The following is a 25,956-nucleotide window of genomic DNA, read 5'->3' as shown; positions in this document are numbered from 1 at the left end:
GTATTTTAGTGTTTCCTTTCTGAAAAGAGTCTTTAAAAGTAGTGAATTCTTTATGTTGAGATTACAGTAACTAGTTTTTTTTTTTATGTAGGGCATTTTAGAATAGGATTTACAAGTATAATCTTACTCTATTTTGTGGTCTTTATCTTCTTGTGGTCTGTTGTCAAGGCCCCTGGAGACTTAGAAGTTCTCCAGAGGAGTCTGATTTATTAAGCTTCTTTTGGCCTCCTTTAGATCCCAGGGTTTGTATGGTCTTTCTTTTGGCTCTTAGATAACTTGGAAACTTAGAAAACACTTTCACAATCTCAAATCACACAGAGGAGTTGGTAGGGCCCTTCATGCTTCATAATGAAACGTACCTTCCATTTAGCTGAGGAAGCAAAGGCTGCAGGAGCGGAAGATTTTCAGTACAGGTGACCCATTTTCTCAAGGAGCTGGTAAGTGAAATATTTGAACCTATAAGGGAAATCCTGCATTAGTGCTTAGACTGGTTACAGGAAATGTGAGCTACTTCAACAGAGAAAAAAAATAATAAAATATAGAAGAAAAATCACATTTGGATTGGCAAGCTTTATGTAGAGATCTGGTTCAAACCTTTCACAGAGGTCCCTGGATTTTGAACATAAGCCTTAGCTCATTTCAGAGCTAAGAATGATGTAAAATGAAAAAAAAACAAAAAAACAACCCAACCATAAAGCTACTGATGGAAGGTCGGCACAGCTCGAGTAAACAGTGCATCTCTCCTGAGATGCTTGTATGACTTTTCCTAAACAGAACTTATAGAGACTTGGTGGTGTTGAGCAGACTGCAGCCTTTGTCTGCTGCGGAGCCGGTGCATGTTCTGCAGCTGGGATTCTTCTCATTGATCTGTTCCCTAAAGGGCTCTCAATCTTTGCAATGGAAGCAAAAGATAAAGTGACAGGAAGGTTTTGTTCAGTGCTCTTATTTTCAGAGATGCATTAGGCTGTGCAGAATTAAAAGGAGTAGGGTTTCCTGTTTCTGTTCCACTGTTTTTACAGTGTGCAAATATGGGAGGTGCATATAGCTTTGGTTGTATTTCCTGCAGAAGCACCATGAAGCAGACAGATAAAATAATATAGCTAATTAATTCAGCAGTGTTATCTGAAGGTAGAGTTGAACAACATGAGTGACTGTTAAACTCACTGCCAAATAAAACAGCTTTTGTGAGTGCCCTAGAAAAAATAATCATGAATGTGTTTGTACCACATTTATTTTCTATGTATGTTTTAATATCTTGCTACAGAGGCAAGATTTATCTTTGAGTATTTTCCATTTGCTCTCTAATCTTACCATTAGTCTGTGTACAGATATCTCTTCCCAGCTGTGCTTTTTCTAGTGCTTAAAGCAAAAAGCTATTAAAAATGCCCTTCATCCTGGGAAAATGTTTTGTGATAAGCAATTCTTGGGCCAGTCTGGCTTGAAAGACAACATGTAGCCTTCTTGTCTCTGGAGGACTGGACAGTGTTCTTGGGCACACCCTGGTGCATGGAGAGTTTGTCTCCCTTCAGAAAGTCTACTGCTCTCTCTTAGGGTAAAGTTGCACCTCTTGTCTGGACACCTTGCTCCTTCAAAGCGGCTCTCCGCCATCTGGCAGGATCACTGCCTGCATGTTTGCTGGCAGGACTTTCAGGCAAAAAACTGCTTGATGCACAGGAATTGAGGCTTACTGCAGCAATACGTCCATTTTGCTTGCAAGTTTGGCAAACAAGAATGCAGAGAGGCAGATTGGCTCAGGGGTGACTTCACACACGCTGCCTGGTGCACTGCCAGGCTACCCCAGCTACATGGGGTCCCCAGGCAGGTTAGGGGGCGAATGCCCACTGAGGTGTGAGTACAGGGAGGCAGCCTTGAGGGATCTCTGGAGCCAGGGACTTCAGTCAAGCTTTTCAAGATGCAGTGGAACAAGTCAGCTGTTTGGAGATCCAGGGATCTGCCTGAGAATGAGCTCAAATCTAAATGTTTCTTGATGTTTCCTTCCAGGAAAAAAACTCATTATTTTCCCAGCAATTAGGCACTAGTAAGGGCACTAGTAACTCCAGTTTAGCAATGAAAGTGTGATGTTCGTACCTCTCCTCTCTAAATTTAGTCTAGTCCTGAGCATACAATGCTTTCTATCAGTTCTTTGATAACCCATCATGAATTACACAGTGATTTGTTGAGCTGGAATATATGCAGTGACTCCTCTGGTAAAGCAAGCCAAGAGAATTTATCTGACAAATTTCAGAACAACTAGGAGTGGTGTGTCATTGGAGGTTCATTCAGTTTTGTGAAATCTGTATTCAGTTTGTGAAATGGGCAGATATGGTTTTAAAAATAATTTTATTTTCTTAGAGTTAACACTGCACTGGAAATGCTGTTTGTGTAAATAAGTTTACATTTCATGGAAATGTCTGAGAGAAAGAGATTTCTTGATGTTGGTTCTTTTTTAATTGTATGAATGCCAATCTGAATAGTATAGGAAATTTACTGAAAACAGAAAACCATAAAACCATCATTTGTGGTCCTTGCCTATATGTGTCATGGTTGGATATAATGTGAAGAACATTAATAACGCAGTTGTTTTACATCAGACGACTTTCTGATGGTGCAAAGGAGGCAGACTAGGCCCTGCTGGCCCTATCATTTCTGCTTTGCATCACCTGATGGCATTTTCTCTGATGGATCTCTCTCCTCTCTGTAGTATCTGTAGGACCTTCACTGCAGTTGTCTATTCATGCTGCACTTGGCAGAAAGCTAAGCAAATAGAAGTGCACTGCCCAAAAGAACAGTTTACAATGGCTTTCCATTAATATTCCTTCCCTCTTTTTGGAGAGATCTAGGGGTGAAAACTCAAGTCTGAAATCTGTTATGTATTAAGTGGTTGTTACTGCACAGACATGTCAATATTGATGTAAGGTCCTGTGGTGTGATGGAGCTTTCAAAACAATGTCAACTCCTTAGTGGAAATCAGGCTAACATTTTATGCATTACACTTAAGAGGTCAGTGGCTGTGTGCAATGGCAACATCCTTTGTTTGGTGACCTGGAACCTGATTTGTAAATGCATCTGTCTGGGTTTACATTCATGTGCATTCTTAGTGGGTTTTAGTACTCGTACAAACATATTTAATGAAACAAGCACTTTGATTAGGTTTTGGCCTATTTAAATATTTCACTTTATCTGTCCTCAGCTGCTTCTAGATAACCTTATTTTATTGCTTATCCAGTATAAAAACTTGCCAAGAGCCTCACACTCTAGTGCTGTGACACTAAATTGCTACAGCTTTACTTTCCCACAGAAACATTTGTGGATAGTAATATTTTTGTGCATGTTTTAAAATTGCATTGTATAGTCATTGCTTGTTGACTTCTAGAATCAGTTTAGTAAAAATGTAATGAAAAATTACAGATGCTGGAATTAACATTTAAAAGGTATGGTACTGCAGAAGGAGCAAAACTGTCACCTTAGTGGACTGCTTACATTCTCCATTTTTCAAGATATAGATATGAAAAAATAAAGAAAATTATAGGGCATAAATGCTGGGCAGGTTTTTTAGACAGCACCTTTCAACCCAATTGCAGGAAAGTTGATATAGAAATGACCATTACACAATACTTTTCATTGAGAAGAGTGTCATCCTTATTGAATGGCATCCACATGGTGAAGGATTGAAAGACTGGAAGAACTATTTTGTGCTTTGGACAATTTATTTAATTTTATTTGGCCTCTGTCTTGAAAGAAGTAGCAAATCTAGATTAAAATCCAACTTATTATACACTATAATGAGTAACGTAGGTTAGATTTTAATGACTTTTGCTCTATGGCTCATTTATATTCTGTACGTCACCAGATGGTTATCTATGAAACCGTTTCAAGAAAAAGAGACTCCTATGCACTTGTCAGATGCTGATGGAGTCTGTGGCAAGCAGAAACAGGAGATGTCTCTGGTCCACTCACTGTTCCAGGCTGCACAAAGGGGCTGGGCACACACACAGCATTTCGGATGTGGTCTGGGAATTACATTTGAGCGGTTGGTGCATGACTCTTCAGCTGGAAAGGGGCTCTCTCTCTTGAGAGGGTACTGATAAAGAGAGGACAGATAAAGAAAGAATCATGAGTATTTCACCCTCTTATGTAGTATAAGGCATGCTTAATCAATTCAATGCATTTGACCCCATTGTTACTGGTATTGGAATTTCTGCAGTTCTGTGTTTGTAGGGCACACAACTTTTAGGGACTGAGATATTTCAGTGTAAGAGGAACCCAAAAGCATGGATAAAATTCCATGTCCTGTAGCACTGAAGAACTGAAAATACAGAAATTGATAATTATTCTTGCATTTGACATTCAGCCACCCCATAATACCTTAGTTACTTGTCCATGTTCCTATATGGGCAAAATGATAAAAATAAAACCAAACCATTTAGATTCCAAAGCCATATTCCACAGTCTGGGGCAAGAAGCAAGCCTTACTGATGAACATAAACACCTTAGAGCTGCACCTGCACAAAGAGCCAGTGTTGACTTCTTGGGATCCAGTCAAACATAAACAACAGACTCTGTTCTCAATGAGGGTACAAAAAGTTGAGGAATTTCTGGTTGGGATGCTTTCTAGAAACTGCTTTCTAGGTTGTAGACTGTGCTTTCCTCTGCAAATTACAAATCTACATCTAAATACAATTCACTCAAAGTAGTTAATTTTTTTTTCCATGTGACCTGAAGACAGACATCAAACTTGCTCTCTTGGATTGAAATTGTATGTTTCCCAAATAAACCCCAGTTGGGTCCTGGGATTTCTTTGCTGTCAGAAAGTTCTTAATTGGTATGCACTGAAAATCTGGGGCCTGGCAGACTCAGTGTCCATATTCAGTTTTAGATCAGTTTTGGCTTTCTTTCTTTTTTTTTTCTTTTCTGTGAGAGCTGAGAACGTTGACATTCACTCAGTGTGTTTCCTCTGTGCTGAATTGCCCTACACTGAATAACTAACAAGAGACCAAGGAACACTGTGAAGATATCTTTTCATTGCTTGTGCTCAGATTTTCCTTTCATTGCCAAGATACAGCATCCATTTCCAGCACTAAATGTCATGCACACAATAGCTCTGCTGTCGGTGTGAAAACCTAACTTAACTGGAGGAGGAGGCATAAAAGATCAGATCACATCCTCTGTGTGCAAAACTGTGCAATCTGAAGCATCTGTTTTTTCACAGGCAATTCAAAACAGATTGATTAGACAGGATTGTATCCTAAGGCTTCATTGCCTGCCTGCATAAAGTGTAATTTTTTTTACCATTTTTGAACCATCTCTATATGTCCAGGCACTGAAAGTGATTATGGCCCTTACTTGGCCAAAAGAAGGTAGCATTTGAAGGAAGGTTTGCAGACTGGTGACTTGCCTGCACATTACTGAGCAGTGGATGGATGAACATAAAGGCATACTGTTGCTCTTTGTCTTTATGCAGTTCAGAGCAAACAGTATTTCAGATGTAAAGTTTAAGCAAAATAAGAGGTGGCTTTATCTCACCATTTGCAAGTGGGAGACATCAAATGAGAATTGTACAGGAAAAAAGAAAGCAGAGCCAGCGAACTCCCAGTGCAAGGCAGCATTGAAAAACAAGCAGTAAGTCAGTCACTGAAACAGGAGTAGGACCCAAATCAAATTCTGAATCTCCACCCTTGCAGTTTGACCTTCACTGCATAGTCTGTAAATTGATTCAGAAACTGTATAAATTCCTCGATACAGAAGTGAATAATTTATGAGAATATTTCTCTAGCTTTATATGGTAGGGTGTACATATAATCTCATTTGAAAAATAATATAAGATGCAATGAATACATGATATGCTCTGACATTTAATGGTGTTTGTAAGATATAAGTCTATTTCTAGTGCAGCATAGGCTTAAATAGCCAAGTGGTTTTTATAGGAGATAGGCTGCTGCATTCCTTTACAGTTTGCTAATATGTGCTAGTCTGCTGAAGTAAGCCAGCCCTGTGCTGAATAAAGATATGGGACTCTGTTCATGTATAGGAGAATGTGAATTAACCACCGTACCTTCACTGGAGATCTGTGCATATGTTATGTCTTAAATTGTGAAAAAAAAAGAAAACAATTTAAACAAACTGATTGTTTTCATTAGATACACTCCTAGGATCTGCATATACCTTAGTTTACCCAGCTGAAACTTGAAATAGAAATATGTGTAACTGGAAAATCTTTGTGGTGGGAACTGTAAAATTCCAGTTGTGAAACTTAGTTTATTCTTGTAAAACGGTTTAGTACCTTTGTTTCAAATGTGTTTAAACCATAAATGCTGCTAAGTGTTTGTTTTACTGCTGTTCAGTGCTTTTGGTGTTGCATTACATTAAGAAGCGGAGGCATGCTGTTGGTTGGAATACTGCACGCAATGCTGTTCTGGACTGTTCTGGAAGAACAGAAGCATGAGTTCTCTTTGTATTGGTGAATGTATCAGAGAGATGAGGATACCCAACCGTGTAGTGCCATCACAAGGTAGAAAAGGAAGGAAAAAAATAATCTTTTATGACTGGACTGACATTCAGTCAGTAGGAAAAAAAAACAAACCTAAAACGGTAGAGCAAATGTTAACGAGCCTTCATCTTCAAAATAACTTTGACTTGTTACAAAGCAACTTAAACCAAATTTCTGTGACTCTCTTTCACTACATGATCTGAACAACCCCCCAAAAAACAACATCTGAACTTTTCTAGATGCAGTTGGTGCAGCATTAGCAGGTATTAGACTTTATTCAGAATCCTGCCTTCAATCTCCAAAAATTCAAATTGCACTTAGCTTAGAAAGTTGCTGAGCCAAAGTTTCTGATCCTTTCTTGGATCTTGCTTGTGTAAAACATTCATTTGAGCTAAAACAGGCTCCACCTATCTTGTTCCCACACTTCTCCTGAGAATCATTTTAGGTGAGATTATTGCTGTGATCACTGAATTGGGCAATGTGCAATAGTTCAGATAGAAACATGCAGAAAGCGAAGGAATAATTTTAGTTTGTACAATCTAGGTCTTCAGTAGGAAAATGTTTGCATGTGGTACTATCTAGTCACTTGGAAATACAGATTTACAGAAATATAGATTGTGTGGTGCTTGAGTGTTTAACTCCAGGGGGGATACTACGAGCAGAATTGCAGACCTCTGTGGCTTCTAATGGAAACAAGGACAGATCATGAATGAGGTAGCTAAAGTAGGTTATATTAATGCCCACAAGGAAATATGTCCATTATATTTTTTTCCTGTGGCTTTCTATTTTATCTTTCTCATTTAACAAGAATCCATACACGGAAGGACAAACTGGGGGAGGGAAATAATTCTTTAGGAAATATCCTTTTGCTTTCAGACTAGCTGGATTTTTTCCTCTTTTTTAGAAACCCCAATGCATAGCCAGTGAGCAGTGTCAAATTCTTGGTTTGAATTTCTCTTTGTGTGTTTACCGTCACAAAGAAGATATCAGTTTGTAAGCAAACAGCAGAGCATTGAGCAAGGATGTGTTTTGAAAGACAAGAACAGCTGAGCCTTCTGGAGGCTGTACAGTTTACTGATTCTTGTAATCTCCAGGTTGATTTTGCTTACAGTTACATGTATGTAATTTATCTGCACATCTAATTCTATAAATTAATCCAAAGAGGAATCAGTATAATGCTGCTCTCCAAACTTCCCTCTCCCTCTTTCTAAACTTAAGAGGAAAATTCTCCAAAACTGCATTTTGTCAGAGAAGACTTCTCATTCATGCTCCTTTACTCCCTTTCTCTTCTTTCTTTCCTTTCTTGCTTGCTTTTCCTTCCTTTGTCTCTTTCTTTCATTTCTTATTTTTCCATTTTTTTTGGTTTTCTTTTTCATTTTCTTTACTTTTTTTTTTCCTTTTTTCTTTTTCTTTCACTTTCTTGCCTCTTTACCCACTCTCTCCCTTATTCTGTTCTTTGCCATTCTTTCTTTCATTCTCTCTTTCTAAAGCAACTGCATTCTTCTGGAGCGGGCAAATTACCTTTATGTTTTATTGCCTACTAAATTTTATATGAAGAGAACTTAGGACCTAAAAGAGTTCCTTTTGGAACAGAAGTGGGCCCCCAAAATGGACTGACTGTCCAGATTGCCTTAAGGGAAACAAGAAAAGAAAGATTAGTCACTCTACTTGCTTATTTGCCTAAATTTCACATCAAAAAAGCTTGAACAGCTTCTGAACTCGCAACTTCTTGAAGAGAACACGAAAACTCACAAACCTGACACTAGTAATTTTGTGAAAAGGCATAACTTGATAATACTGATACATGTTTCTTTGTTCAAAATCGTATTTGACTGCTGTTGTTTGGTAAGAATTAACAGTGCACTTCCAGCTGTTCAAGAGACAAATGAAAATTCAGGGCCTCCTACCAGGAGCCTGTTTCTTATTTCTGAAAAGCTAACTAGGCTTTAAATGTGGTTTAGAAGTTGATGTTACTTCAGAACTGTCTTCTTAATTCCCAGAGCTGCTATTCTACAGATGCTGACAATCTCTATACTATATTGCCCACGACTCTTTGTTATCATCTGCTAAAGGTCCAAAATCTCATTTAGCAAGCTACTAATTTGAAGTTCCTTTTTCCTTTTTGGAGACTGAACCAGTCTCCAAACACAAGAGCAAACAACATATCTGTATAGCTATTGGTCAACTAACTCTGCTGCTTTTATTAGAACTCCTTTCAGAGATGCTCACCAATACTTCTGTTTAAGTCAGCCAAGAGGAATTGTAATTGTAATCTTACATCCTTCTCTTTTTTCCAACGGAAAACATAATTTCACCAGGCAAGCTGATATTCTGCCATGCAAGAAAAACACATGGTGTTTGAAAAATTGAAGCTGCCTTCAGTAAAAGCCTCTTTTCAAACGTGTGATTATTCTTTCTCTATTAGCCAACTGTACATACTGTACTGTAGAATTAAAGCATTCAGAAAATAGTATTTAAAAGTATCATGAAAACAGTAATTGTAAATTCATTGTATATCTTACCCATTCTTCATCACTTTTTGTTATAGCTATGCACAGCATAGTTAGTAATTGGACTGTTTTGGTTCTCCCTGTAAAATTTTTGAATAATTTTGTTTAAACGATTGACTTGAAACTGGTTATTAATAATAACATCACTGTATAATATAATATAATATAATATAATATAATATAATATAATATAATATAATACTATATTATATTATATTATTCCATTTTTAATAAAAACTCAGATTACTAAATTAGGAATTGACAATTCTGCAGCTAATAAGTACATTTAGCAAAGTCCTGTAGGAAAGATTTAAATGGGAACACTGTGGTGTGTTTACTGAACTGGAGCAGATGTGTGTCACATCCATTTCCCATCCAACAAGTGCTGCTGTATGACACTGTGACGTTCACAGGGACAGTTCTCTTTTCTGTGCTGTGAAAAAGATGAACAAAGTCTTCCACTCTCTAGATAGATCTATAATAGGAAGACTGTCTGTCAAATCTCAGGAAATTATATGGAGCTAATTTTGTGCTTAGAAAGATAACTGATGAGCATGAGGGAAGGGCTCATTCAGAAATGTCGGCTTTTATTCTTTGCCAAGCAGTCCCACTCTCAGGCAGATTTTGAAAAAGATGGGAAGATGAGAACAGGGGAAAACCTGACCCTGAATTCCTTTGGTAAATGTTGTCTTCTGGGATGGTAAGCTGTGTGATTAAGTTGCCGAACTAATTGGATAATTTATTCTATGGTCCCGTGCGTTTATTCTTTCTGCACAGAATCATTTGAGTTGGTATTGAGGTCCATTCAATTTTTCAAGCTTTTTCAAGTGTGTCTGTACACCCTGCAGATGTATCAAGCTAAGCCTCCATGCACACCAGAGCCATGTGGACCCTAAACCTTTGCCCTTTTCTCCACTAAACTGATAACTCATACCTGCCCTTTTTTGGGTAAATCAGACTACAGTGCATCATAAGGCTTGCAAGTCTGTATTGTGCTGCTCCATATGGAGTCATCATCGTGCTGGGAGGACATGGAACTGTGGGAACATTTGCAGCAACTGAGGTCTGGATACAGTGGCAGTCATTACTTGGAATGGCAAAAAAGATATCTGAGGCCAGCTGCAAGTATGGTTGATTGGGACTCTGCAGGGCCATGCAGGAGATTCCATTTCAATCACTTCTTGTTTGTATTTTAAATGAATAAAGTTTTAGCAATTTAGAGTCTTACTGTATGGTTCAGTTTGAGTCCATATATACACTCATAGAATCATTGAATCCTTAGAGTAGGAAGGGACCTATGAAAACAATCTAGTCCAACTCCCAATTTACCTAATTAAAATTGTATTTTAAAGTAATATGAAAGATTATGCTAACAAAAATGTGGGGAAATATTAGAAACTATTAGATAGAGAAATACAGTTCAGAGACTCTCTAGAAGATGGTTGGAACTTAGTGATTCAACGTGTCTTACAAATTTTTAGGTTTTATTTGAATTCTATAACTTTTTTTAGTGCTTCAGAGCTGGCCTGGAAATACTGCAAGGGAAACCTTGTTCTTAATATTTAATATGCCTCATGATGCTAATAATAATAACAATAAATTGTAGTTATATTTTAATACTTCTGTAGAGACAGTTTCAGTAATTTAAGCAAGATGCACCAAATGCTAAATATAGACCATAGTTAATTTTTTTTTCTGTGTTTTGCTTGTTTTTTACAGAGCTCAGTTTTCTTATCTCTATGTAACCTCTATCCTTAAATCGAAATCTATAAGCTCAAGGATAAATAACATTTACTACAGCGTACAGGAAATGTTACTGTTTGATTAAGTTTAAAGTTTATTACACACTTTCAGTGTTTTATTTTAGAGATCTATTATATTCAACTTTCAGAGATGACACATCATCTTCAAACTCAGAAGTAAAAGACAAGCAGTATCTCCATGCAATTTTATTTATTTATTTTTTTACAATTGTCTATTTCCTCTTCATTTATTTCTCATTTTCTCTTTCTATTTCCTAACAGTATTGGCTTTTTAAAGTAAAGATCCTGTCGCTGGGGCTGCTGGGGCTGTATTCCAGCAGGATCATGTAATGCTTGTGCAGTGTGTAGTCAGCAGTGTCGTCTAGCAAGGGCTTCCAGGAATGAATTAACACAGCATTTACTGGAGCAGTTTGCAGATGGGAATCCTGTGAATAACTGTCTCTTGTGCTTTCTTAATATGCTGCTATTCATTTATCTTTCTATACTGATTTTCATGTCCTATTTCAGTGTATCTTTTTTTCTTTGTACTTTCTTTTCATGGGAGCATATGCGTAATGCTGTAATGTTTGCAAGGACATATCCAATTCTTAACTATTAGGTAGGCTGTTTATCTCTTCAGTTAATCCATTTAATTTGGATGGTTCAAGCTGCTTACCTTGTGAACAGATGATAATCAATGTCCTCTCGAATTGACCCAGAAGATTGTAAAGTTGAGAACAAAATGGTCGAAGTATAGAGAATATCTTATATTAATGTATTAATGTTCTGTATTAATGAGAAAATTAAAATCATGATTCTTCAATTTAATTTTGACTGATGTAACAAGACATCCTTATTTAAGAAATTAGAATGGTAAACTTGGGCATTCACTTATGTGCAATTCTTAAAACACAGGATTCCTGAATTAGTGAAACAGTCTGCAACAATTTAAGCAGTGATGCTTATATACCTGTTATATATATACATTTGAAGAAACATGCTCATTTACAAGCCTAATTTCTTGTTTTCTCTGCGATCAAAGATCAGGTTGCGTGTTTACTGAATTGCTTCCTATATCAATTTCATCACTCAAGCAATGAGTTATAAGTAGAATACTGGAGAAAGTGCTTACAGCCAAGTTAGAGTCTCAAAGTTACTTTTAGTAAACACTCTCGTCTGTGTTAATTTTAAAAGCAAAGCAGTCTAAGAGTACTGTGGTGGATTCATATGTATTGCATATAATAACTGAGGTCCAGTGAAACAAATCTGATGGGCATTGTAGCCAGTACAAACTAGTACTGTCCACTTTTTCATTTAGGTAATTTTCTACTTTTGTTGTTGTTGTTGTTAACTAGATTTCTCTGAAAGTGTATGCCAATCTACATGCTTGTCAGTTTAATGTCAGAATGCTATTAAAATAGTGTCAGATATGAAGCTCAAGACAGAAGGAAATAGTGCACTGCAGCCTCAGGCATAGGAAAAGTAGAGGCTGTTTTGTTGGCCTGCCGGTTCTCCACACCAGGACGTTCCCAGCAGACTGGGAGCAGGTGGCTGCCAGCCTCTATGTGTTGTACAAGGAGTGGGCTGCTTCTGAGATGTCTGCAAGTGGCTTGCTGTGTGGGCTTAAAAATGTCCCATTAAACTGGCTTTTGTTCTACCAGCGTGGAATACCCGCTCATTTCAGTCAAGAAACTCTCACTGCTGAGATAAAGTATTACAACACAGACAAAACAGTTACAGTGTATAGCAACAAACTGTTGTACAATCAGCATAGCAATTGTTGTAGAATCAATGTCAGTGCAGAAAAAAATGGGGCTGTGAGGGTCTTCACAAAGTACATTATATTTATAGTTAGACCATGAAATAATTTTTTCCATGTGACTATTACGTATGGGCGTATGACAGCACAGAGCTGACTAAACCGAGCACTGGCACAGTGCTTTCACTTTACTGAAATTTCATCCCTTTGCAGTAATACAGGGTTTGGCTCAAACACAAGTGACCAGAGAATTTCTTGCTAGTAATGTTCGTAGGCTGTATTACTGACAGGAGTGAACAAACTCCGTATTTTAGGCTATCAGCAGACAAAGATGGGCATTTGGAAGAAATTTCCATTTGCAAATATTAATATAAAGTCACATTGCTAGTTGGTTGATCTCTAGTTTGTTTGGCTGTCCAGTTTAGAATCACTTGTTTTCAATTCTGTATTTCTCAACAGCTTTAGAATTCAGTGGGGGTGTTTGTCAAAAAAAAAAAAAAAAAGGAAAACAGGAATCTGATCCTTTGTTTCAGTGACCGAATACAAGGGACGTGCTTTTTTATTAGACTTTAAAACAGGTAGATTTTAAACAGATCAAGCTAAACAGATCAAGCTAGTTCAGTGCTTCCAATGTGGCAGCTGCTTCCCATTTGTGGTGGAGTTTAATCTACGTAAAGCAGTTTAAAAAAAATCTTCAAATCGTGCTATAGCAACGTCGTCCATTGTTTATCCTTTTGCATTGGTTTATCTATGTGTAGCATGAAGTCAAGGAAGACTGTCTTGAAGTAAAATGTCAACTCTAAGAACTGGAACATTGCTAGCAGCAGTTGGATTGAAAGTCTGGCCTGCAGCGCTGCTGAAGCTTCCTACATTTTAACATAAGTTTAAGCACAGAAAAATAAACACAAAGAAGTTCAGTATTTTCTTAATTCCAAACAAGAAGCGTTTTGGTAATACCATTTTGAAACTGAACTGTGACTGTCTGGTGTGGTGATCTCCTGGCTTAGTGTCTGAAGAATACTAGAAAATACTGTCAAGAACAAAATTATCATTTCTCTTTATTATTATCACAGAAGCCTGTTGGCTGCAACAAGTCTCAAATAGGACCTTTATCAGATGTATCAGCAACAGAACAGATGCAGAATATCACCAAGGGATCTCAATCCACTAGAATATAGGAAAGGAATATCAGTTCATAGGAAGGGAAGGAGATTAAAGTGGGTTCAAGAACAAGAGAACCACAAAGACTGTAAAAAAAGTCATTTAACAGGAACAGAAGATGAATTTATTTAAAAAAGAAAAAAAAAAAAAAAAAAAAAAGTAGTATTTTGTCTAAGTGTTATGTCTTTAAAGATGTTGAATATGTTAGCGAGCTCCACCGGTACTAGGGGAGGAAACTGGCTGTTCCAGTACAGGCAGTCTGCCATGGAATGTGTTAGGAGCCAACCCTGGAAGCTGCCTGCTGCCTCTAGGTTTTTAAATACTCTCTCCATCCCCTTCCAGGCCACTTATTTTTCCCCTTCTTGTCCTTCCGGGAAGGCAATAGAGATGAGGGAAGGTGGAACAGCAGAACTAAAAAAAATTCCCCTTGAGAAAAACACATCTGGGAAACTCCTTGTTTGTTTTACAAGACCCTGATTAGATGCCACTGGATTCCACACCCACAGCGTATTCTTCTTGTGGTATCAGAGTTGATGACTATGGGATTATCATTATAAATCTCTTTGATTATTTTAAAATCTTATGATGAAAAAAATATGATTGTCCTCCCCATCAGTAATGAACCATGTAAACTGCATAACTCCCAAGAGTTTTCCAGCAATGGCTTAAACCAGAACATTTTCAGGCTGAGATTCTCAGATTCTGTAACCCATAATATTAAGAAGAATCTAAAATTTCAGGAGGCTTGTAATAAAACCATAGCTATGGTAACAATTACCTTCTTCATTTTATTCACTGTCATGGTTTCAGCTGCTACTGAAAGAGCAGGGCAAAGCAGGTTCAATTCCATATCAGTTTTTTGCTCCTTTGTGAAAGACATGCTTCCTGATTTATTTGTAGAAAAAGGCAAAAATAAAAGCAGCGCAAACACTATTATTTCCTGATGCCTGCTTTGCAGATACCAGCTGGCACAGTTTATTGTTGATGCTATACAGTGCATGCAATGTAATTTTAGTGGAACATTTCAGTCTTTTATAGATCAACCTGCCCCTACCAGCAGGGTACAGTTTATGAAGTAAGCTAAGCTGTTGTTAGCTACATCCCCCCCAATGCAGTTTAACATCTTGCTTTGTAACACACATAGCTGTTTTCTGGTAAACCAGGAGAAATTGTTTTAAGGCTTTTTAAAGGTCGCTTAGATTTTGCTGGGACATGGTGTTCAGCTTCAGAAGTTGTGGGTGGAGGAAAATGATTTCTGTGCTTAGTGAAAAAAAAAAAAAATCAGTAACTGAAAAATCTGTGATTTTAATTTCCAAGTAATTTAGAAGATGTGTTCACAGAATGCATACGTGCTGGTTCTGACAGAATGCATACATGTTTGATGTTTTAATTAGGCAGTGGAAATAGTCTGCATTTTCCTAGAATGATGTTTAGCTATTTAGCATTAAAGGTTTTTGTTTTCTTTTTTTTTTAAATAATCTTTTAATTCTATTAAATGCAAAAGTAAGCATGTAGAATAAATATTGAACACATTTCTGCCTTTAATCAAAGAAAAAAGACTGCATTCGGAGGTTACATTTCAGCTTAATTTCATTTAGATCATTATATATTTTAGTCAAGAAAAAAAAAGATGTGATTTCTGAACCTAGAGATAGATCACAAATCCTTGGGTAAGATGTGTTGCAAACGACATTAATGAGACAGCATCTGTTTAGTGCCAAGCACTTAAGCTATTACTTTCTTTTGTTGTTGATTCTTCCAAGAGGGTTTTTGTCATGAGGAAAGAAGTGGGGAAAGGGCTTTGCAGACAATAGAAACTTGAGTCCATTCATTGTCTAGAGCATCGCATTTCACAACAATTATACCGGCTGTTTCCACTTAGCATAGATTTACTTGTAAGGCACCACGCTGTGGCTTTCTAAGAGTACCCTAAACTTAATACACCTCTGGAGTGGGGCTGTATTGGGACAGGGATTGCTATACTCCTAAGAGTCAGTCCAAGGGATTTAAAAGGTGGTAAGCTTGTGTAAGTGCTCTTAGTGCAGGTAAGCGTTATGAGGTGCAGAGGCACAAACGAAATGGCCTGGCAGTACCCAGCTTATCTGCTCAGTTGCGCCCTGCAGATTGGAGAGCACAGACTCAAAGGATGGCTTGGGATATCCTCAGGACCCACAAGTGAGGTCCGTGCAAAAGATGTGCCACAGCAGCAATAAACAGCACATGCTTGGCTTTGCAGGAGGTCCATTCCAAACCAATAGCTTTTTTTAAAAGAAGTTTTTGAGAATCTCTGACAAATTCTGCTCCCTGTCTAGAACTATGTACGTAGGCAGACTGCAGATGCAAAACATTTCTGGAAAGTGCATAAATTATTAGCCAGCTGAATGTATTCATAGAGCAAAGCCACTGACTGCAGTTTGGCCCAGTTTCCAGGCAGACACACAGGTTATTTGCTTTAATTCCGTTACAATAAGAATAACTTAAAATCCAATCAAAACAATGAATGTATCCCAGGTTCAGTTATCTAACTGCTTAAAGGGCTTTTTGTTTTTCTTTCTTCTTTCTTTCTTTCTGCTCTGAGCAGTAACATTTTAAAAGCATGAAGGGGTGGGCTCAGACACCTTGGAAAACAAGAAGCTGCTGAGTCAACCTCCCTCTGCAAGCAGCGTGGCAGCAGTGAGTCAGCCAGCCAAACCCATTGTGTTCTGATCTCCTTTATTCACGTTCTTTTTTTCTCTGTAATATTATTCATAAGTGGTTGAGATACATAGAAACTGTATAAAGCTTCCATGAATGGCAGTGCCAAAAATCATAACAAGACTGCAGTGACACATAAGGAGATAAAAGAACTATTATCAGAGCATTTCTGGGCGCACAGCTTTCTGGTGGCACAATATGCCACTGGATTCTTGCAGCTCCATCATAGGACAGCATCACAAACTGCAAGGCTCTGCACTGATAGGGGAGTTTTTCTGCTCACCTGATGCTGCATGCCTTTCTCGGCATTCAGTTTCCTCTCAGGCTGCTGTGTTCCGTTGTGAATACACTATTGGCACATGCTTACCCAGAGTTGAGCAAACTCAACAAAAGAGCATGCAACAGATTTTACACCTAGACAAGTTCTTTATACAAATATCAAACAAAGCTGTTCACGTGTTTCTTGTTCCTGAGTGCTTTACAAGTTATAACACCTTTTACTGCCCCTTCTTACACTCACGTTTACCTGCCTTGCTCTCACTAACATCCATCAGTATCAAAGCTTGCTTGTTGGCTGAAGGGTTGCATGTTTTTGGCTTGATGTTACTGATAATTTACTCTCTTGCATTGTGGCATCTTGAAATTGCTTCCACCCTTCTGTCATTCAGAAGGCCTCCAGAAACATTCCGAATATTCTGATGGAATCTTCTGGAGCAGGTACACACCACTTCTAGTACTGTTGATTTTTGTTCAGCATTTACTTTTGAAGCCTGTTTCTACAACTCTACCTACAAAACAATTATGCTCCCTGGGTTAAATGAGCTAGTGAGGAATGCAGAGTGTCACATCTTTGATGAGAACATAAGGGCTGTATGCAGACAAGAAAAAGGACAACACAATATGCAAGCATTTCTACATGCTCATTCCACCATTTCAGAGCCCTCTCTTTTAATGAGTACGTTATGAATATGTAGCTAGGTGTAAATAAAATATGACATATCAAAATCTAACATAAAATCTCCCAAAGAGATAAAAGCTATTCTGTGACAAAAAGCTACTATTAAAAATGTACTGAGTCAGCAGGAAGTATTTGAGCATATTTGAGCATAGATTTATCAATTGTGGATGTTTTGCATGAATTGCTCCTGTTTCACCTCACTTCTTAGCCCTTTAATGTCCATTGTGCTATGCAATGCTGTCCAAATTTTTCATACATTGGTAATAGTAGTGGGTTTTGTAATTTTGGGATGGTTACATTAAAAGTAGAAGACACCTAAGTATTTTCTCCTTAATTTTACAATCTGTTGGGCAATGACGATCACTGACAGGTTCAGAAGGCATTTTGCAGTGGGGAGCACTGCGCTCCAGTTGCAGACCAGCAACAGCAATGCGAGTGCTGCTGTGGCAGAATTCTCTCTTGATGTATTTTGGCAGCCTCAGAACAGCTTGGTTTGGAAACTTTATACTGTTTTTGACTTATTGCTGACAAGAGCATTTTGTTTCCAGCCCTGTGGCCTAAGCTTGATTGTGATGCTCAGAATTAACTACTCAAGGGAAAGTTGTGATTCTTCTTCCTTTGCACTTCTTTTTTCCTTATGAAGTAGGAAAGTAGGGAATGAAGGGAGTACAGGAAAACTGTGATACTATAATAAACTCTAGTAAGCCTGGATGTATAGGCCTGGGGCACTTCTTTAAAAGGTGTAATTTAGGAGGAAAGCATTTCACCTTTCTTTACTGATGACCCTGATATCAAACTCACTTCCATCATCGTGGAATACGGCCGTACGGGTATTTGCGGGGCCAGACAGCTGCCTGCGAGGCAGCAGCTGCGCTGCAGACCCGTCTCCAGGAGGAGAGCATGGCAGAGCACGGGCAGTGACCCCGTGCTGTATTCTGCCGCTCTCCTCTTCCTTCACCATGGCAGCTTCCCTTTGCCCCTCAGTTTCCAGTTATATTTACTTGTCCTTGCTAACTGACTCTGCATTTGCCTGCCTGGATCGCAGTCTAGATGGGAAGAAAAGGCAGAACGGAGTGCAGCGCTCACGCCCCAGCTCTATGTACCCTGCGGGCAGGCTGAGGAAGTTCCCACTCTCGACGCAAACGGCAGCGCCCAGCTCCTTCTCGGGGCCAGAGCGGCTCCGCGGGCCGGGCCCGGGGAAGCCGACTTCCCCCTTCAGCCTTGGCCTGCCTCCCTCTCGGCCCCAGCTGCCGCTCGCCCCGCGCCCCCTCCCCGTGGGCCGGCTTACGCAAGAGGCTCGCCCCCGAGCGCCGCAGCATCCGCGGGCTCCCTCCCCTGTCCCCGCCCCGCCCCGCTCCGCTCCCAGCTCCGGAGAACCAGGCGGCGGCTGCGGCGGCAGCGCAATAAAGCAAGTTCTGTCTGCGGTGGGGGCGGTCAGCTCCTCCCGCCTGCGCGATCGCGGCCAAGCAGCATGGCCGCGGCGCCCCGGGGGCAGCGAGCCGCGGCGGCAGTCCCCCGCTAATTCCTGTCGCCCGACTGGGCCGCTCGTCCCCCGGCCGGGGCCGGCCAGCGAGCGGCTCCGCGTTGCCGGAGCGCGGCACCATGTGGGGTGGGCTGCAGCCTCAGCTCGGCGCCGGCCCTCGCGGCTACAGGGCGGGTAAGAACCGGGACGTGGGGATGGGGGAGCTGCGGCCGCAGGGATGGGGGCCGCGGGGCCGGCGCCGCTTCCCTTCCCCTCCCTTCCCTTCCCCCGCCTGGCGCGGTCTCGCCGTTCCCTGCCTGCAGCGTGCTCCCGGCGCCCCGCAGCAGCGCCCGTGCCTGCGGAGAAGCGGCTCCTTCGTTCCCTCCCCCGCTCCGCGGAAGGAAGCGCCGCAGCGGCTCCACGAGGGGACGTGGCGGGGAACGACCCCCCGGCTCGGCGGACGCTAATGCAGTTAGTCCGCTTCTATCTTTAGGGCTGATCGGGGTATTTTTCTCTCTTAAATTGCGGCTCAGTGTCTCCTGCCGCGGGGGGAGCCTGCCCGGGGCCGAGGACGGGAGGCCCTCCCCCGGTGCCGCTCGGCGCGCCCCGCTGTGTCTGGAGCGCCGGGGCAAAGCTGCGCTTACCCACGTAATCACGTTCTGTGGATTGGGCCTTTTTTTTTCTTCTTCTTCAGTGTTTTTTTTTTTTTTTTTTTTTTTTTTTCTTGTTACTGTGCCATTGGATAGAAAATCTAAGCAAAAGGCTCGTTGTTTCCTTTTGTGCTTTTTGCTTTACATTATTTAGGTTGCAGCCTGCTCCGGTTGTCGAGATCGTTCAAATCCTATTTTTTGCATCACTTTGCTCTCGGTTTCTGGGCTTTAGATTAGAGTCCGGCTCCCACAGTTTGGCAGGGGGGAGTTTAAATTTGGTGTTAGTCTGGCAGGGAAGATGGCCCATGGGTAAGAGTGCTTGGGATGTAATGGTTGTTTTTGTATAGGTAAGCCCAGATACTAAGGTTTTTTTTGGGGGGGGGGATGCCTTTTTCGTTTTTTTTTTTTTTTTTTTTTTTTTTTAAGACATTGTGGTCTAAATTCAGTGAGCAGAGTTCCTGTGAATACTTTGAGGCTTTTTACTTGCTGAAGTAATGGATCACAGTGTTAAGTCGGTGGTTTGGTTTGGCAGTGCTGTTACAAGTGCAAAAATAACACTCTTGTAATACTTTTTTTTCATTCAGAAATTTGGCATTGTGTTTTAATTTTGGACTTTGGAAGTATGGCTGCATAACGTGTGTTTGGTTGGTTGACGTATTTAAATGGAAGGGATTGTTTTGGTTTCACTTGACAGCGCTTCTCTTGCAAATACAAGAGCTGCTAAGATGTTCTCAGCAGCTGCCTGAATCTCTGCAAATAGCCTAATGTTCACTCCTTATGATTTGAATGAAGGCATTGTTCCTTTTTTTTCTTTACTATTATTATTAATTTCTATGTATAACATGTTTGCCTTGCTGAAGCGTGGTGGATTTTTTTAATGCTTCCTGTACAAAAGCAAAGTTATGTTATCTTTGTGCTGCTGCTTGCCAAGATTGGATATCCTGAACCAAGTGCACAGATCTCAGTGAGTTTGATGGAAACTGCAGGAATTCAGTGTCTCGGTTCTTGACAATTTGTGTTTGGGGCAAGAATACTAAAAGACTGTATCACATGTGTGCACTGCTTGTTCCATTCGCTAGCTTCAGATTGTTAAAAAGGTTGCTGATGTGCATTTTTTACATTTGCTGTATGACTTTGGATTGGGCCATTTGTTACTGCGTGTGGAGCCAAAGTGTTTTCATATAGCAGTTTTCATCAGTTAGTTACTGGATGAATGTTTTCCTTTTGCTACTTTCTCAGAGTCTTCTTCTCAGAGTAGGCTGTGAGATTTGAGAATGTGTTTTGATTTTCTTTGGCCCCCATTCCTCCTCTTTGAATACTTGCAGTTAATGTGAAGTTCAAAATATATTTGTATATGAGTTAGGTAAAAGAAATAATGTAAGGTAGCAAAACTTTTGTAGATAAACCTCCAATTTGAGGTAGGATAGAATAACAGGAAGTAGCAGTTGATAGAAAACTAATGCATAACAATGGAGCTTAAACTTAAGATATAATCTCTGCATTATGGTTGAATCATTGATCTTGCTTTGAAATAGTCCAGAAGTTGTTCTGTGAGATTGTGTAGCTGTGCTAAGGAAGTAGAAAGTATTAAGGTCCATACAGGCATTGTAAAGAAGAACTGATGGCTACAAAGATCCTGTGCTATTGTGTTATTGACAGACTAGGTTTGTTTATTTTTGCTTGAATACAAGCTGTCCAAGGGAAAGTATTTTGTCCACAGTTATGTCCTACTAGGATGCAAGAGTTAAAGAATGAAACATATTCTATCAGAAGAAAAATTCCTCTGGCTTCAAAATTAAATTCTTTAGCAACAGCTCCTCAATATAGATTTTGATGGTATTGGCTTTTAAGTATTTGTTTGGGAATACAACAGTTTTGTTGTCAAATTCAGTTCATTACTGAAAAGCACAACTATATTTTGTTAGTTGTGTGGTAGTCATACGTGGATATGGGATCAGAATTTCTATTTCACTCAAAGTCTTACAATTTGCTTACAGAATTCTTCAGGCATTTGGCTCTGTAACTGCATAAGGAAATTATATATATATTTTTTTCAGTAACAGATATGGATTAATTCTGATTTTTCTTAAAGTGTAACAGGTTGGGTCACTTCATTTTTATTTCTATTTTTATTTTGCTTTTCAATGTGATAGGAGCACATTACCTGAAAAGTTGTGCTGTTCTGTTTGCACACCTCTTTTAGATGGGTGCTATTGGATTTAATGACACGTTTTGCTGCTCAGACAAGAAAAATTGACCCGTACACTCTTATGTCCCCTCCCTGGAAGCATTCAAAGCCAGGCTGGATGGGATTTTGTGCAACTTGGTCTAGTGGGAGGCATCCCTGCTATAATTTTAGCAGTGTAAGAATGTACTATATGGCTGTTCTTAAGGGATAGCAGTGGTTATAACCTCTTGTGTGTTAAATGTTTACTGAAATATCAACTTATGATTTCACATCACAAGAGGACAGTTCTATCCTTTTAGAACTTTAATGAAAGGAAGCAGTAGTTCATCTTAATGATTTCAAGAAGAATGCATTGATTTGAAACAGTTGCACAGAATAAGCATGTAGTAAAAGGCAGCGTGAGCCATCATGTCTGCAGTGGGGGATGGAGGCAAGGGAGGTGTTTGCTGGCGTAAGAGCGCCTGTAGTTTCGGCACTGAACATCTAGGATTTGCCTGCTGAATATTGCTGTTTATGACATGGTAAGATTTTAGCAACAGGCATTTGAGGAGTGTTAAAGGACCTGTGCCGTTCAAAGTATGGACAAGTGGCCAAAGTGGTAATGATATGTGGTGGTAAGGATGGTTGAAAATTGAGGTTATAGCAGATGATCATCTGCCCTTGTTGGAAGCAAAGCCTGTTTGTTGTGGACCAATAAGGAAAAGGGGGACAGTACTATAGATGTGTCCAGTACCAATGCTCTGCCTTGCATGTTCTTTGGATGCTTGCTTTTATTAAATAACTTGCCTGTGGCTTAATGGTAGGACAGTTAAACTAATTTAGTTTCTGTGCTTAGTTGCCTTTTGACTGAAAAAATGCTGACTTGGTTCTAGTTGTCATTTGTTTGTCAGCTGCTCAGACGTGTCCTGAAACTGGCAGTAAAAATCTCACTGTGGCTGCAGTTTGTTTTAAAACACATTCAGGATATTTGCTATGTGACTCAAAAAGTGACTTTCTATTTGCCTTCTATCGTGGACTCACCTTGCCTGGCTGCCAGTCATTCTCACTTTGCTGCTCCACAGCACTAGGGGAAAAACAGGATGGCAGAGTCAGCAGGTTGGGATCTGAGGGAAGAGATCAATCACCGTCACGGGAAATCAGACTCTGCATGGGGGAAATGAACTTAATTTATGGCCAATTAAAATGCACTTGTGCAGTGAGAAGCAAAGACAGAAACAAAACAAACCAACCCATGCAAATCATAAGACCCTTATATTCTCCCTACCCTGCTCCCTTTCTTGGGCCTATCTTCCCTTCGGACAGCACATCCCGATCATACAGGCATTGTGGCTATTCCAAATGGTTAATCTCTGCTGTTCCTTCCCCCTCATGCTTCTCCCCTGCTCTGGTACAGGTCCCTCCTGAGGGATGCAGTCTTCCATGAAACTTGCTGAGGCCTGATCCTATCTCAGCTGCAGAGCTGCTCTGCCGTGGCCATGAAGGCGGCATGGGAGCCTGGAGCGCCTCTTCTCCTTTTCTGACCTAAGTATCTACGGGTCTTTCTCTCACTTCCTCACTTGTGGGCAGTACTTTGCCTTTTCTTACATGTACTTATTGCAGATGCCACCAGCTGTGTGTAGCATGGGGCAGCCCCGTCCACTACTCACAGATGGCACCACTGCAGCCCCCTCTGCCAAGCCCATGACGCCCACCCTGGTACAACTTGTGGAGAAGAATACTGGACCTGCAGAAATTCTGTGTGTTACCCTGTAGCATATTCCTGCCATTGCTAAAGGAGGGTGTTAGAAGGGATCCTGAGGTCTGGTAAGATTACCCAAATGGGAGCTTCTTGCTGTTGAACTGATTGAGGAGGTGCAAAATATGGCTCATGGGAGACTGCAAACCAGCTGCAGAGGCTTGAGAGTGGATAGCCAGAAGATGAGATAGAGATAATTTGGATAAACAAGTTCACGAGAATGTCTGAGTTTATACTTGTCCTGACCATTCCCTCTTTCAGACCAAAACTGCAGACTCCTGTGTAATTGCCTGCAAGATGCTCATTTTCCACAGGCATCTGGCTTTGTCGCCTGGGCTGGAGCATCCTATTGATCGCCCAGCTGTATTCCACTGACCTATTTCTTCACAGCCAGCCATGCTGTAAGTGGCATCACATCCTTCTGTTCGGCTTCACCAGTGACCTTGGCTGTTTTTTGAGAGTCAAATGGCTACTGTAAGAGGAAGCAGTGATGCAAATAAGAGAAGAAGGGTGAGGGTTGAGAATTTATTTACTTTCAAGGCATTATATTCCCTGAAATTTGGAAGATGTAACAATTGCCTGAGCTGGGGTATGTGTGTGAATTGCAGGACATCATTTCCTTTTACAGTTAAAATGATCTAGTAGTAGTTCCTATGCTTCTGGATACTAATGCTCACACATCTTTTCTATTTCCAAGGGGCCTGCTCTGACAGTTGTTCAGCCTTATGTCAAACTGATCTGGGGAACTGGAGGAAGGAGTATACTAATGGTAAACAAATGATAAAGGGGGAATTTACATTTGCCTGACTCCTGCTTGAGCCACTGCAGCAGAAAGAATCTGTGCTGGTGTCAGGCAAGTGTAGAATGACTGATGTCAAATGGGCTAGCTGTAAAGTCATCTTGCAGGTAGTGGGGAGAACTAGTAGTGCAGCCTTGCTTCTCCATTGCAGAGCTGCTGATGACATCAGAAGGACCATAATTAATCCTCAGATGTGCGAAGAAGGCCAAGGAAGATTAAGGGAGAGGATCTGAAAAGTGACATTAATTCTAATGGACTTGCATTCAGGTTAAAACTGGTCCAAAGTAATGGACAATGACTGACAAGGTAGTAGGAGGCTATCTCTGTCTTTCTAAAGAAGAATGGTGCAAGTAGTGTCAAGGAAAAAAGTCCTGCTGCTTCTCTATGTATTAGAATACCTGGAACAAGCTTACATTAAATGTTCCTTTTCAGACTTTTAGCTTTCTAATGTGTTATGAGGTTTACAGTGTCAGGCAAGAAACATTCTTGAATCATCCTGGAGAGAGATCTGAGATTCCTTATAAGGTATCTGTGTGTTTTTAATGTCTGCTTTGTTCCTTTTGTAGCGTAGTTTCCAGATGGTGTGGAAAGCTGCAACTTTTTCAGTGGTTTAGAATAAAAATGGCCTTATTAAAATTTGTGCTTCTTTAAAAGATGGTGCCTTCCCTCTTGCATACTCTTAAGCAAAGATATTTTTGTGTTTGCACATTTTAACCTCTGGTAACATTTCTTTATTTAAGAATGAATGCATATGAAAATGCTTTGTGTAAAAGATTCGGTGACTTGCCCTGATGGAAGGCAGGAAGTGCGAATATAGGAACACTAACGGGCATTGACAGTGCCATTACTTAAAACTTTATCAATCTTGCTAAGAACTGTGGAGAACTCAACTAGCAGTTATGATCTTTACTTGTTTGCTTTGTCATCCTAAATACCAAATTGTTTAAACAGGGGTCTTGTGCGCTTAGTAGAGTTGTTGCAGTAAGAGCTTTCATGTCAGTAGTGATTGCAGTTGTGAAGAAGTTATGAGAACATAAATGACCATTTTTTGGCTGGAAGTATTCTATGTATAGTTTGTCATAACAGTGTACAAAAGAGATATGTATATGTTTTTCTATTTTAAACTACTGTGCTTTCTTTTTAAGTTTCAGAGTATTCTTCCTTGCTTGTTTTGAATATGTATGAGATTTTTCTTTTAAACAGAGAAACCAAGCTTGTTGAAAAATTTTAACTTGTGTCATAAGCCTTAGAAGTTAGAAAAGAAAATCTCCTAATAACTTGCACAAAGTCAGAGTGCCACTCTTTTAACTTAAATATAGGAATTCTCTTGTATGTTATGCAAGTTTCTCTAAATGTGTTCTAAAAATGCAGCCTGAAGGCTCTATCTTTGGTGCATTAATGTTGATTCTGCCATGTGTGTAATGCCTATTAAGCTTCTTTGAAGAAAGATGGAAAAATGATATCGCTATGTTTTGGCAAATTGGTTCCTTGAAATGATGATGATATTTTTTTTTGTCTCTGTCCTTACAATTTCTTTTAGTGCTAAGGATATCTTTAGATCTGATTACAAGGAGAAATTATGTTCCTATTTGAAAAAATGAGGCATTTTTGTAAGTGTGGGAACTGCATAAAGCCATCTACACTTTTTGTTGTTGTTGTTCTTTAACCTATTGTAGAAGTTGTGATTACTTTTTCCTATTCAGAGAGGAATGTGAATGAGGGAGTGAGGAAGAGGCAGTTCTGGTAGAAGAACATTGGAATGGCAAAAAAAAAAAAAAAAAAAAAAAAAAAAAAAAAGAAAGAAACAAGCT

General features: G+C 39.9%; 1 protein-coding gene across 2 annotated transcripts in view; it reads left to right on the top strand.

Moving 5' to 3' along the window:
* CEP85L (centrosomal protein 85 like) overlaps positions 1–25,956 on the top strand; it is a 142,765-nt gene that overhangs the window by 12,019 nt on the left and 104,790 nt on the right. Inside the window, exon 1 of one of the 2 annotated variants that reach the window (XM_042880477.1) lies at positions 18,906–18,968. The exons of the other annotated variant lie outside the window; for it this stretch is intronic. Within the exon in view, the coding sequence (XP_042736411.1) occupies positions 18,914–18,968 (55 nt within the window). The 5' untranslated portion in view covers positions 18,906–18,913. Of the gene's footprint in view, positions 1–18,905; positions 18,969–25,956 lie in introns of those variants that run through there. 2 annotated transcript variants of the gene reach the window in all.

This window comes from Lagopus leucura, unplaced genomic scaffold (assembly GCF_019238085.1).
Source record: "Lagopus leucura isolate 7727_CA_CO unplaced genomic scaffold, USGS_WTPT01 Super-Scaffold_73, whole genome shotgun sequence".
Classification (NCBI taxonomy): Eukaryota; Metazoa; Chordata; class Aves; order Galliformes; family Phasianidae; genus Lagopus; species Lagopus leucura.
This window is presented reverse-complemented; position numbering and strand designations above follow the sequence as displayed.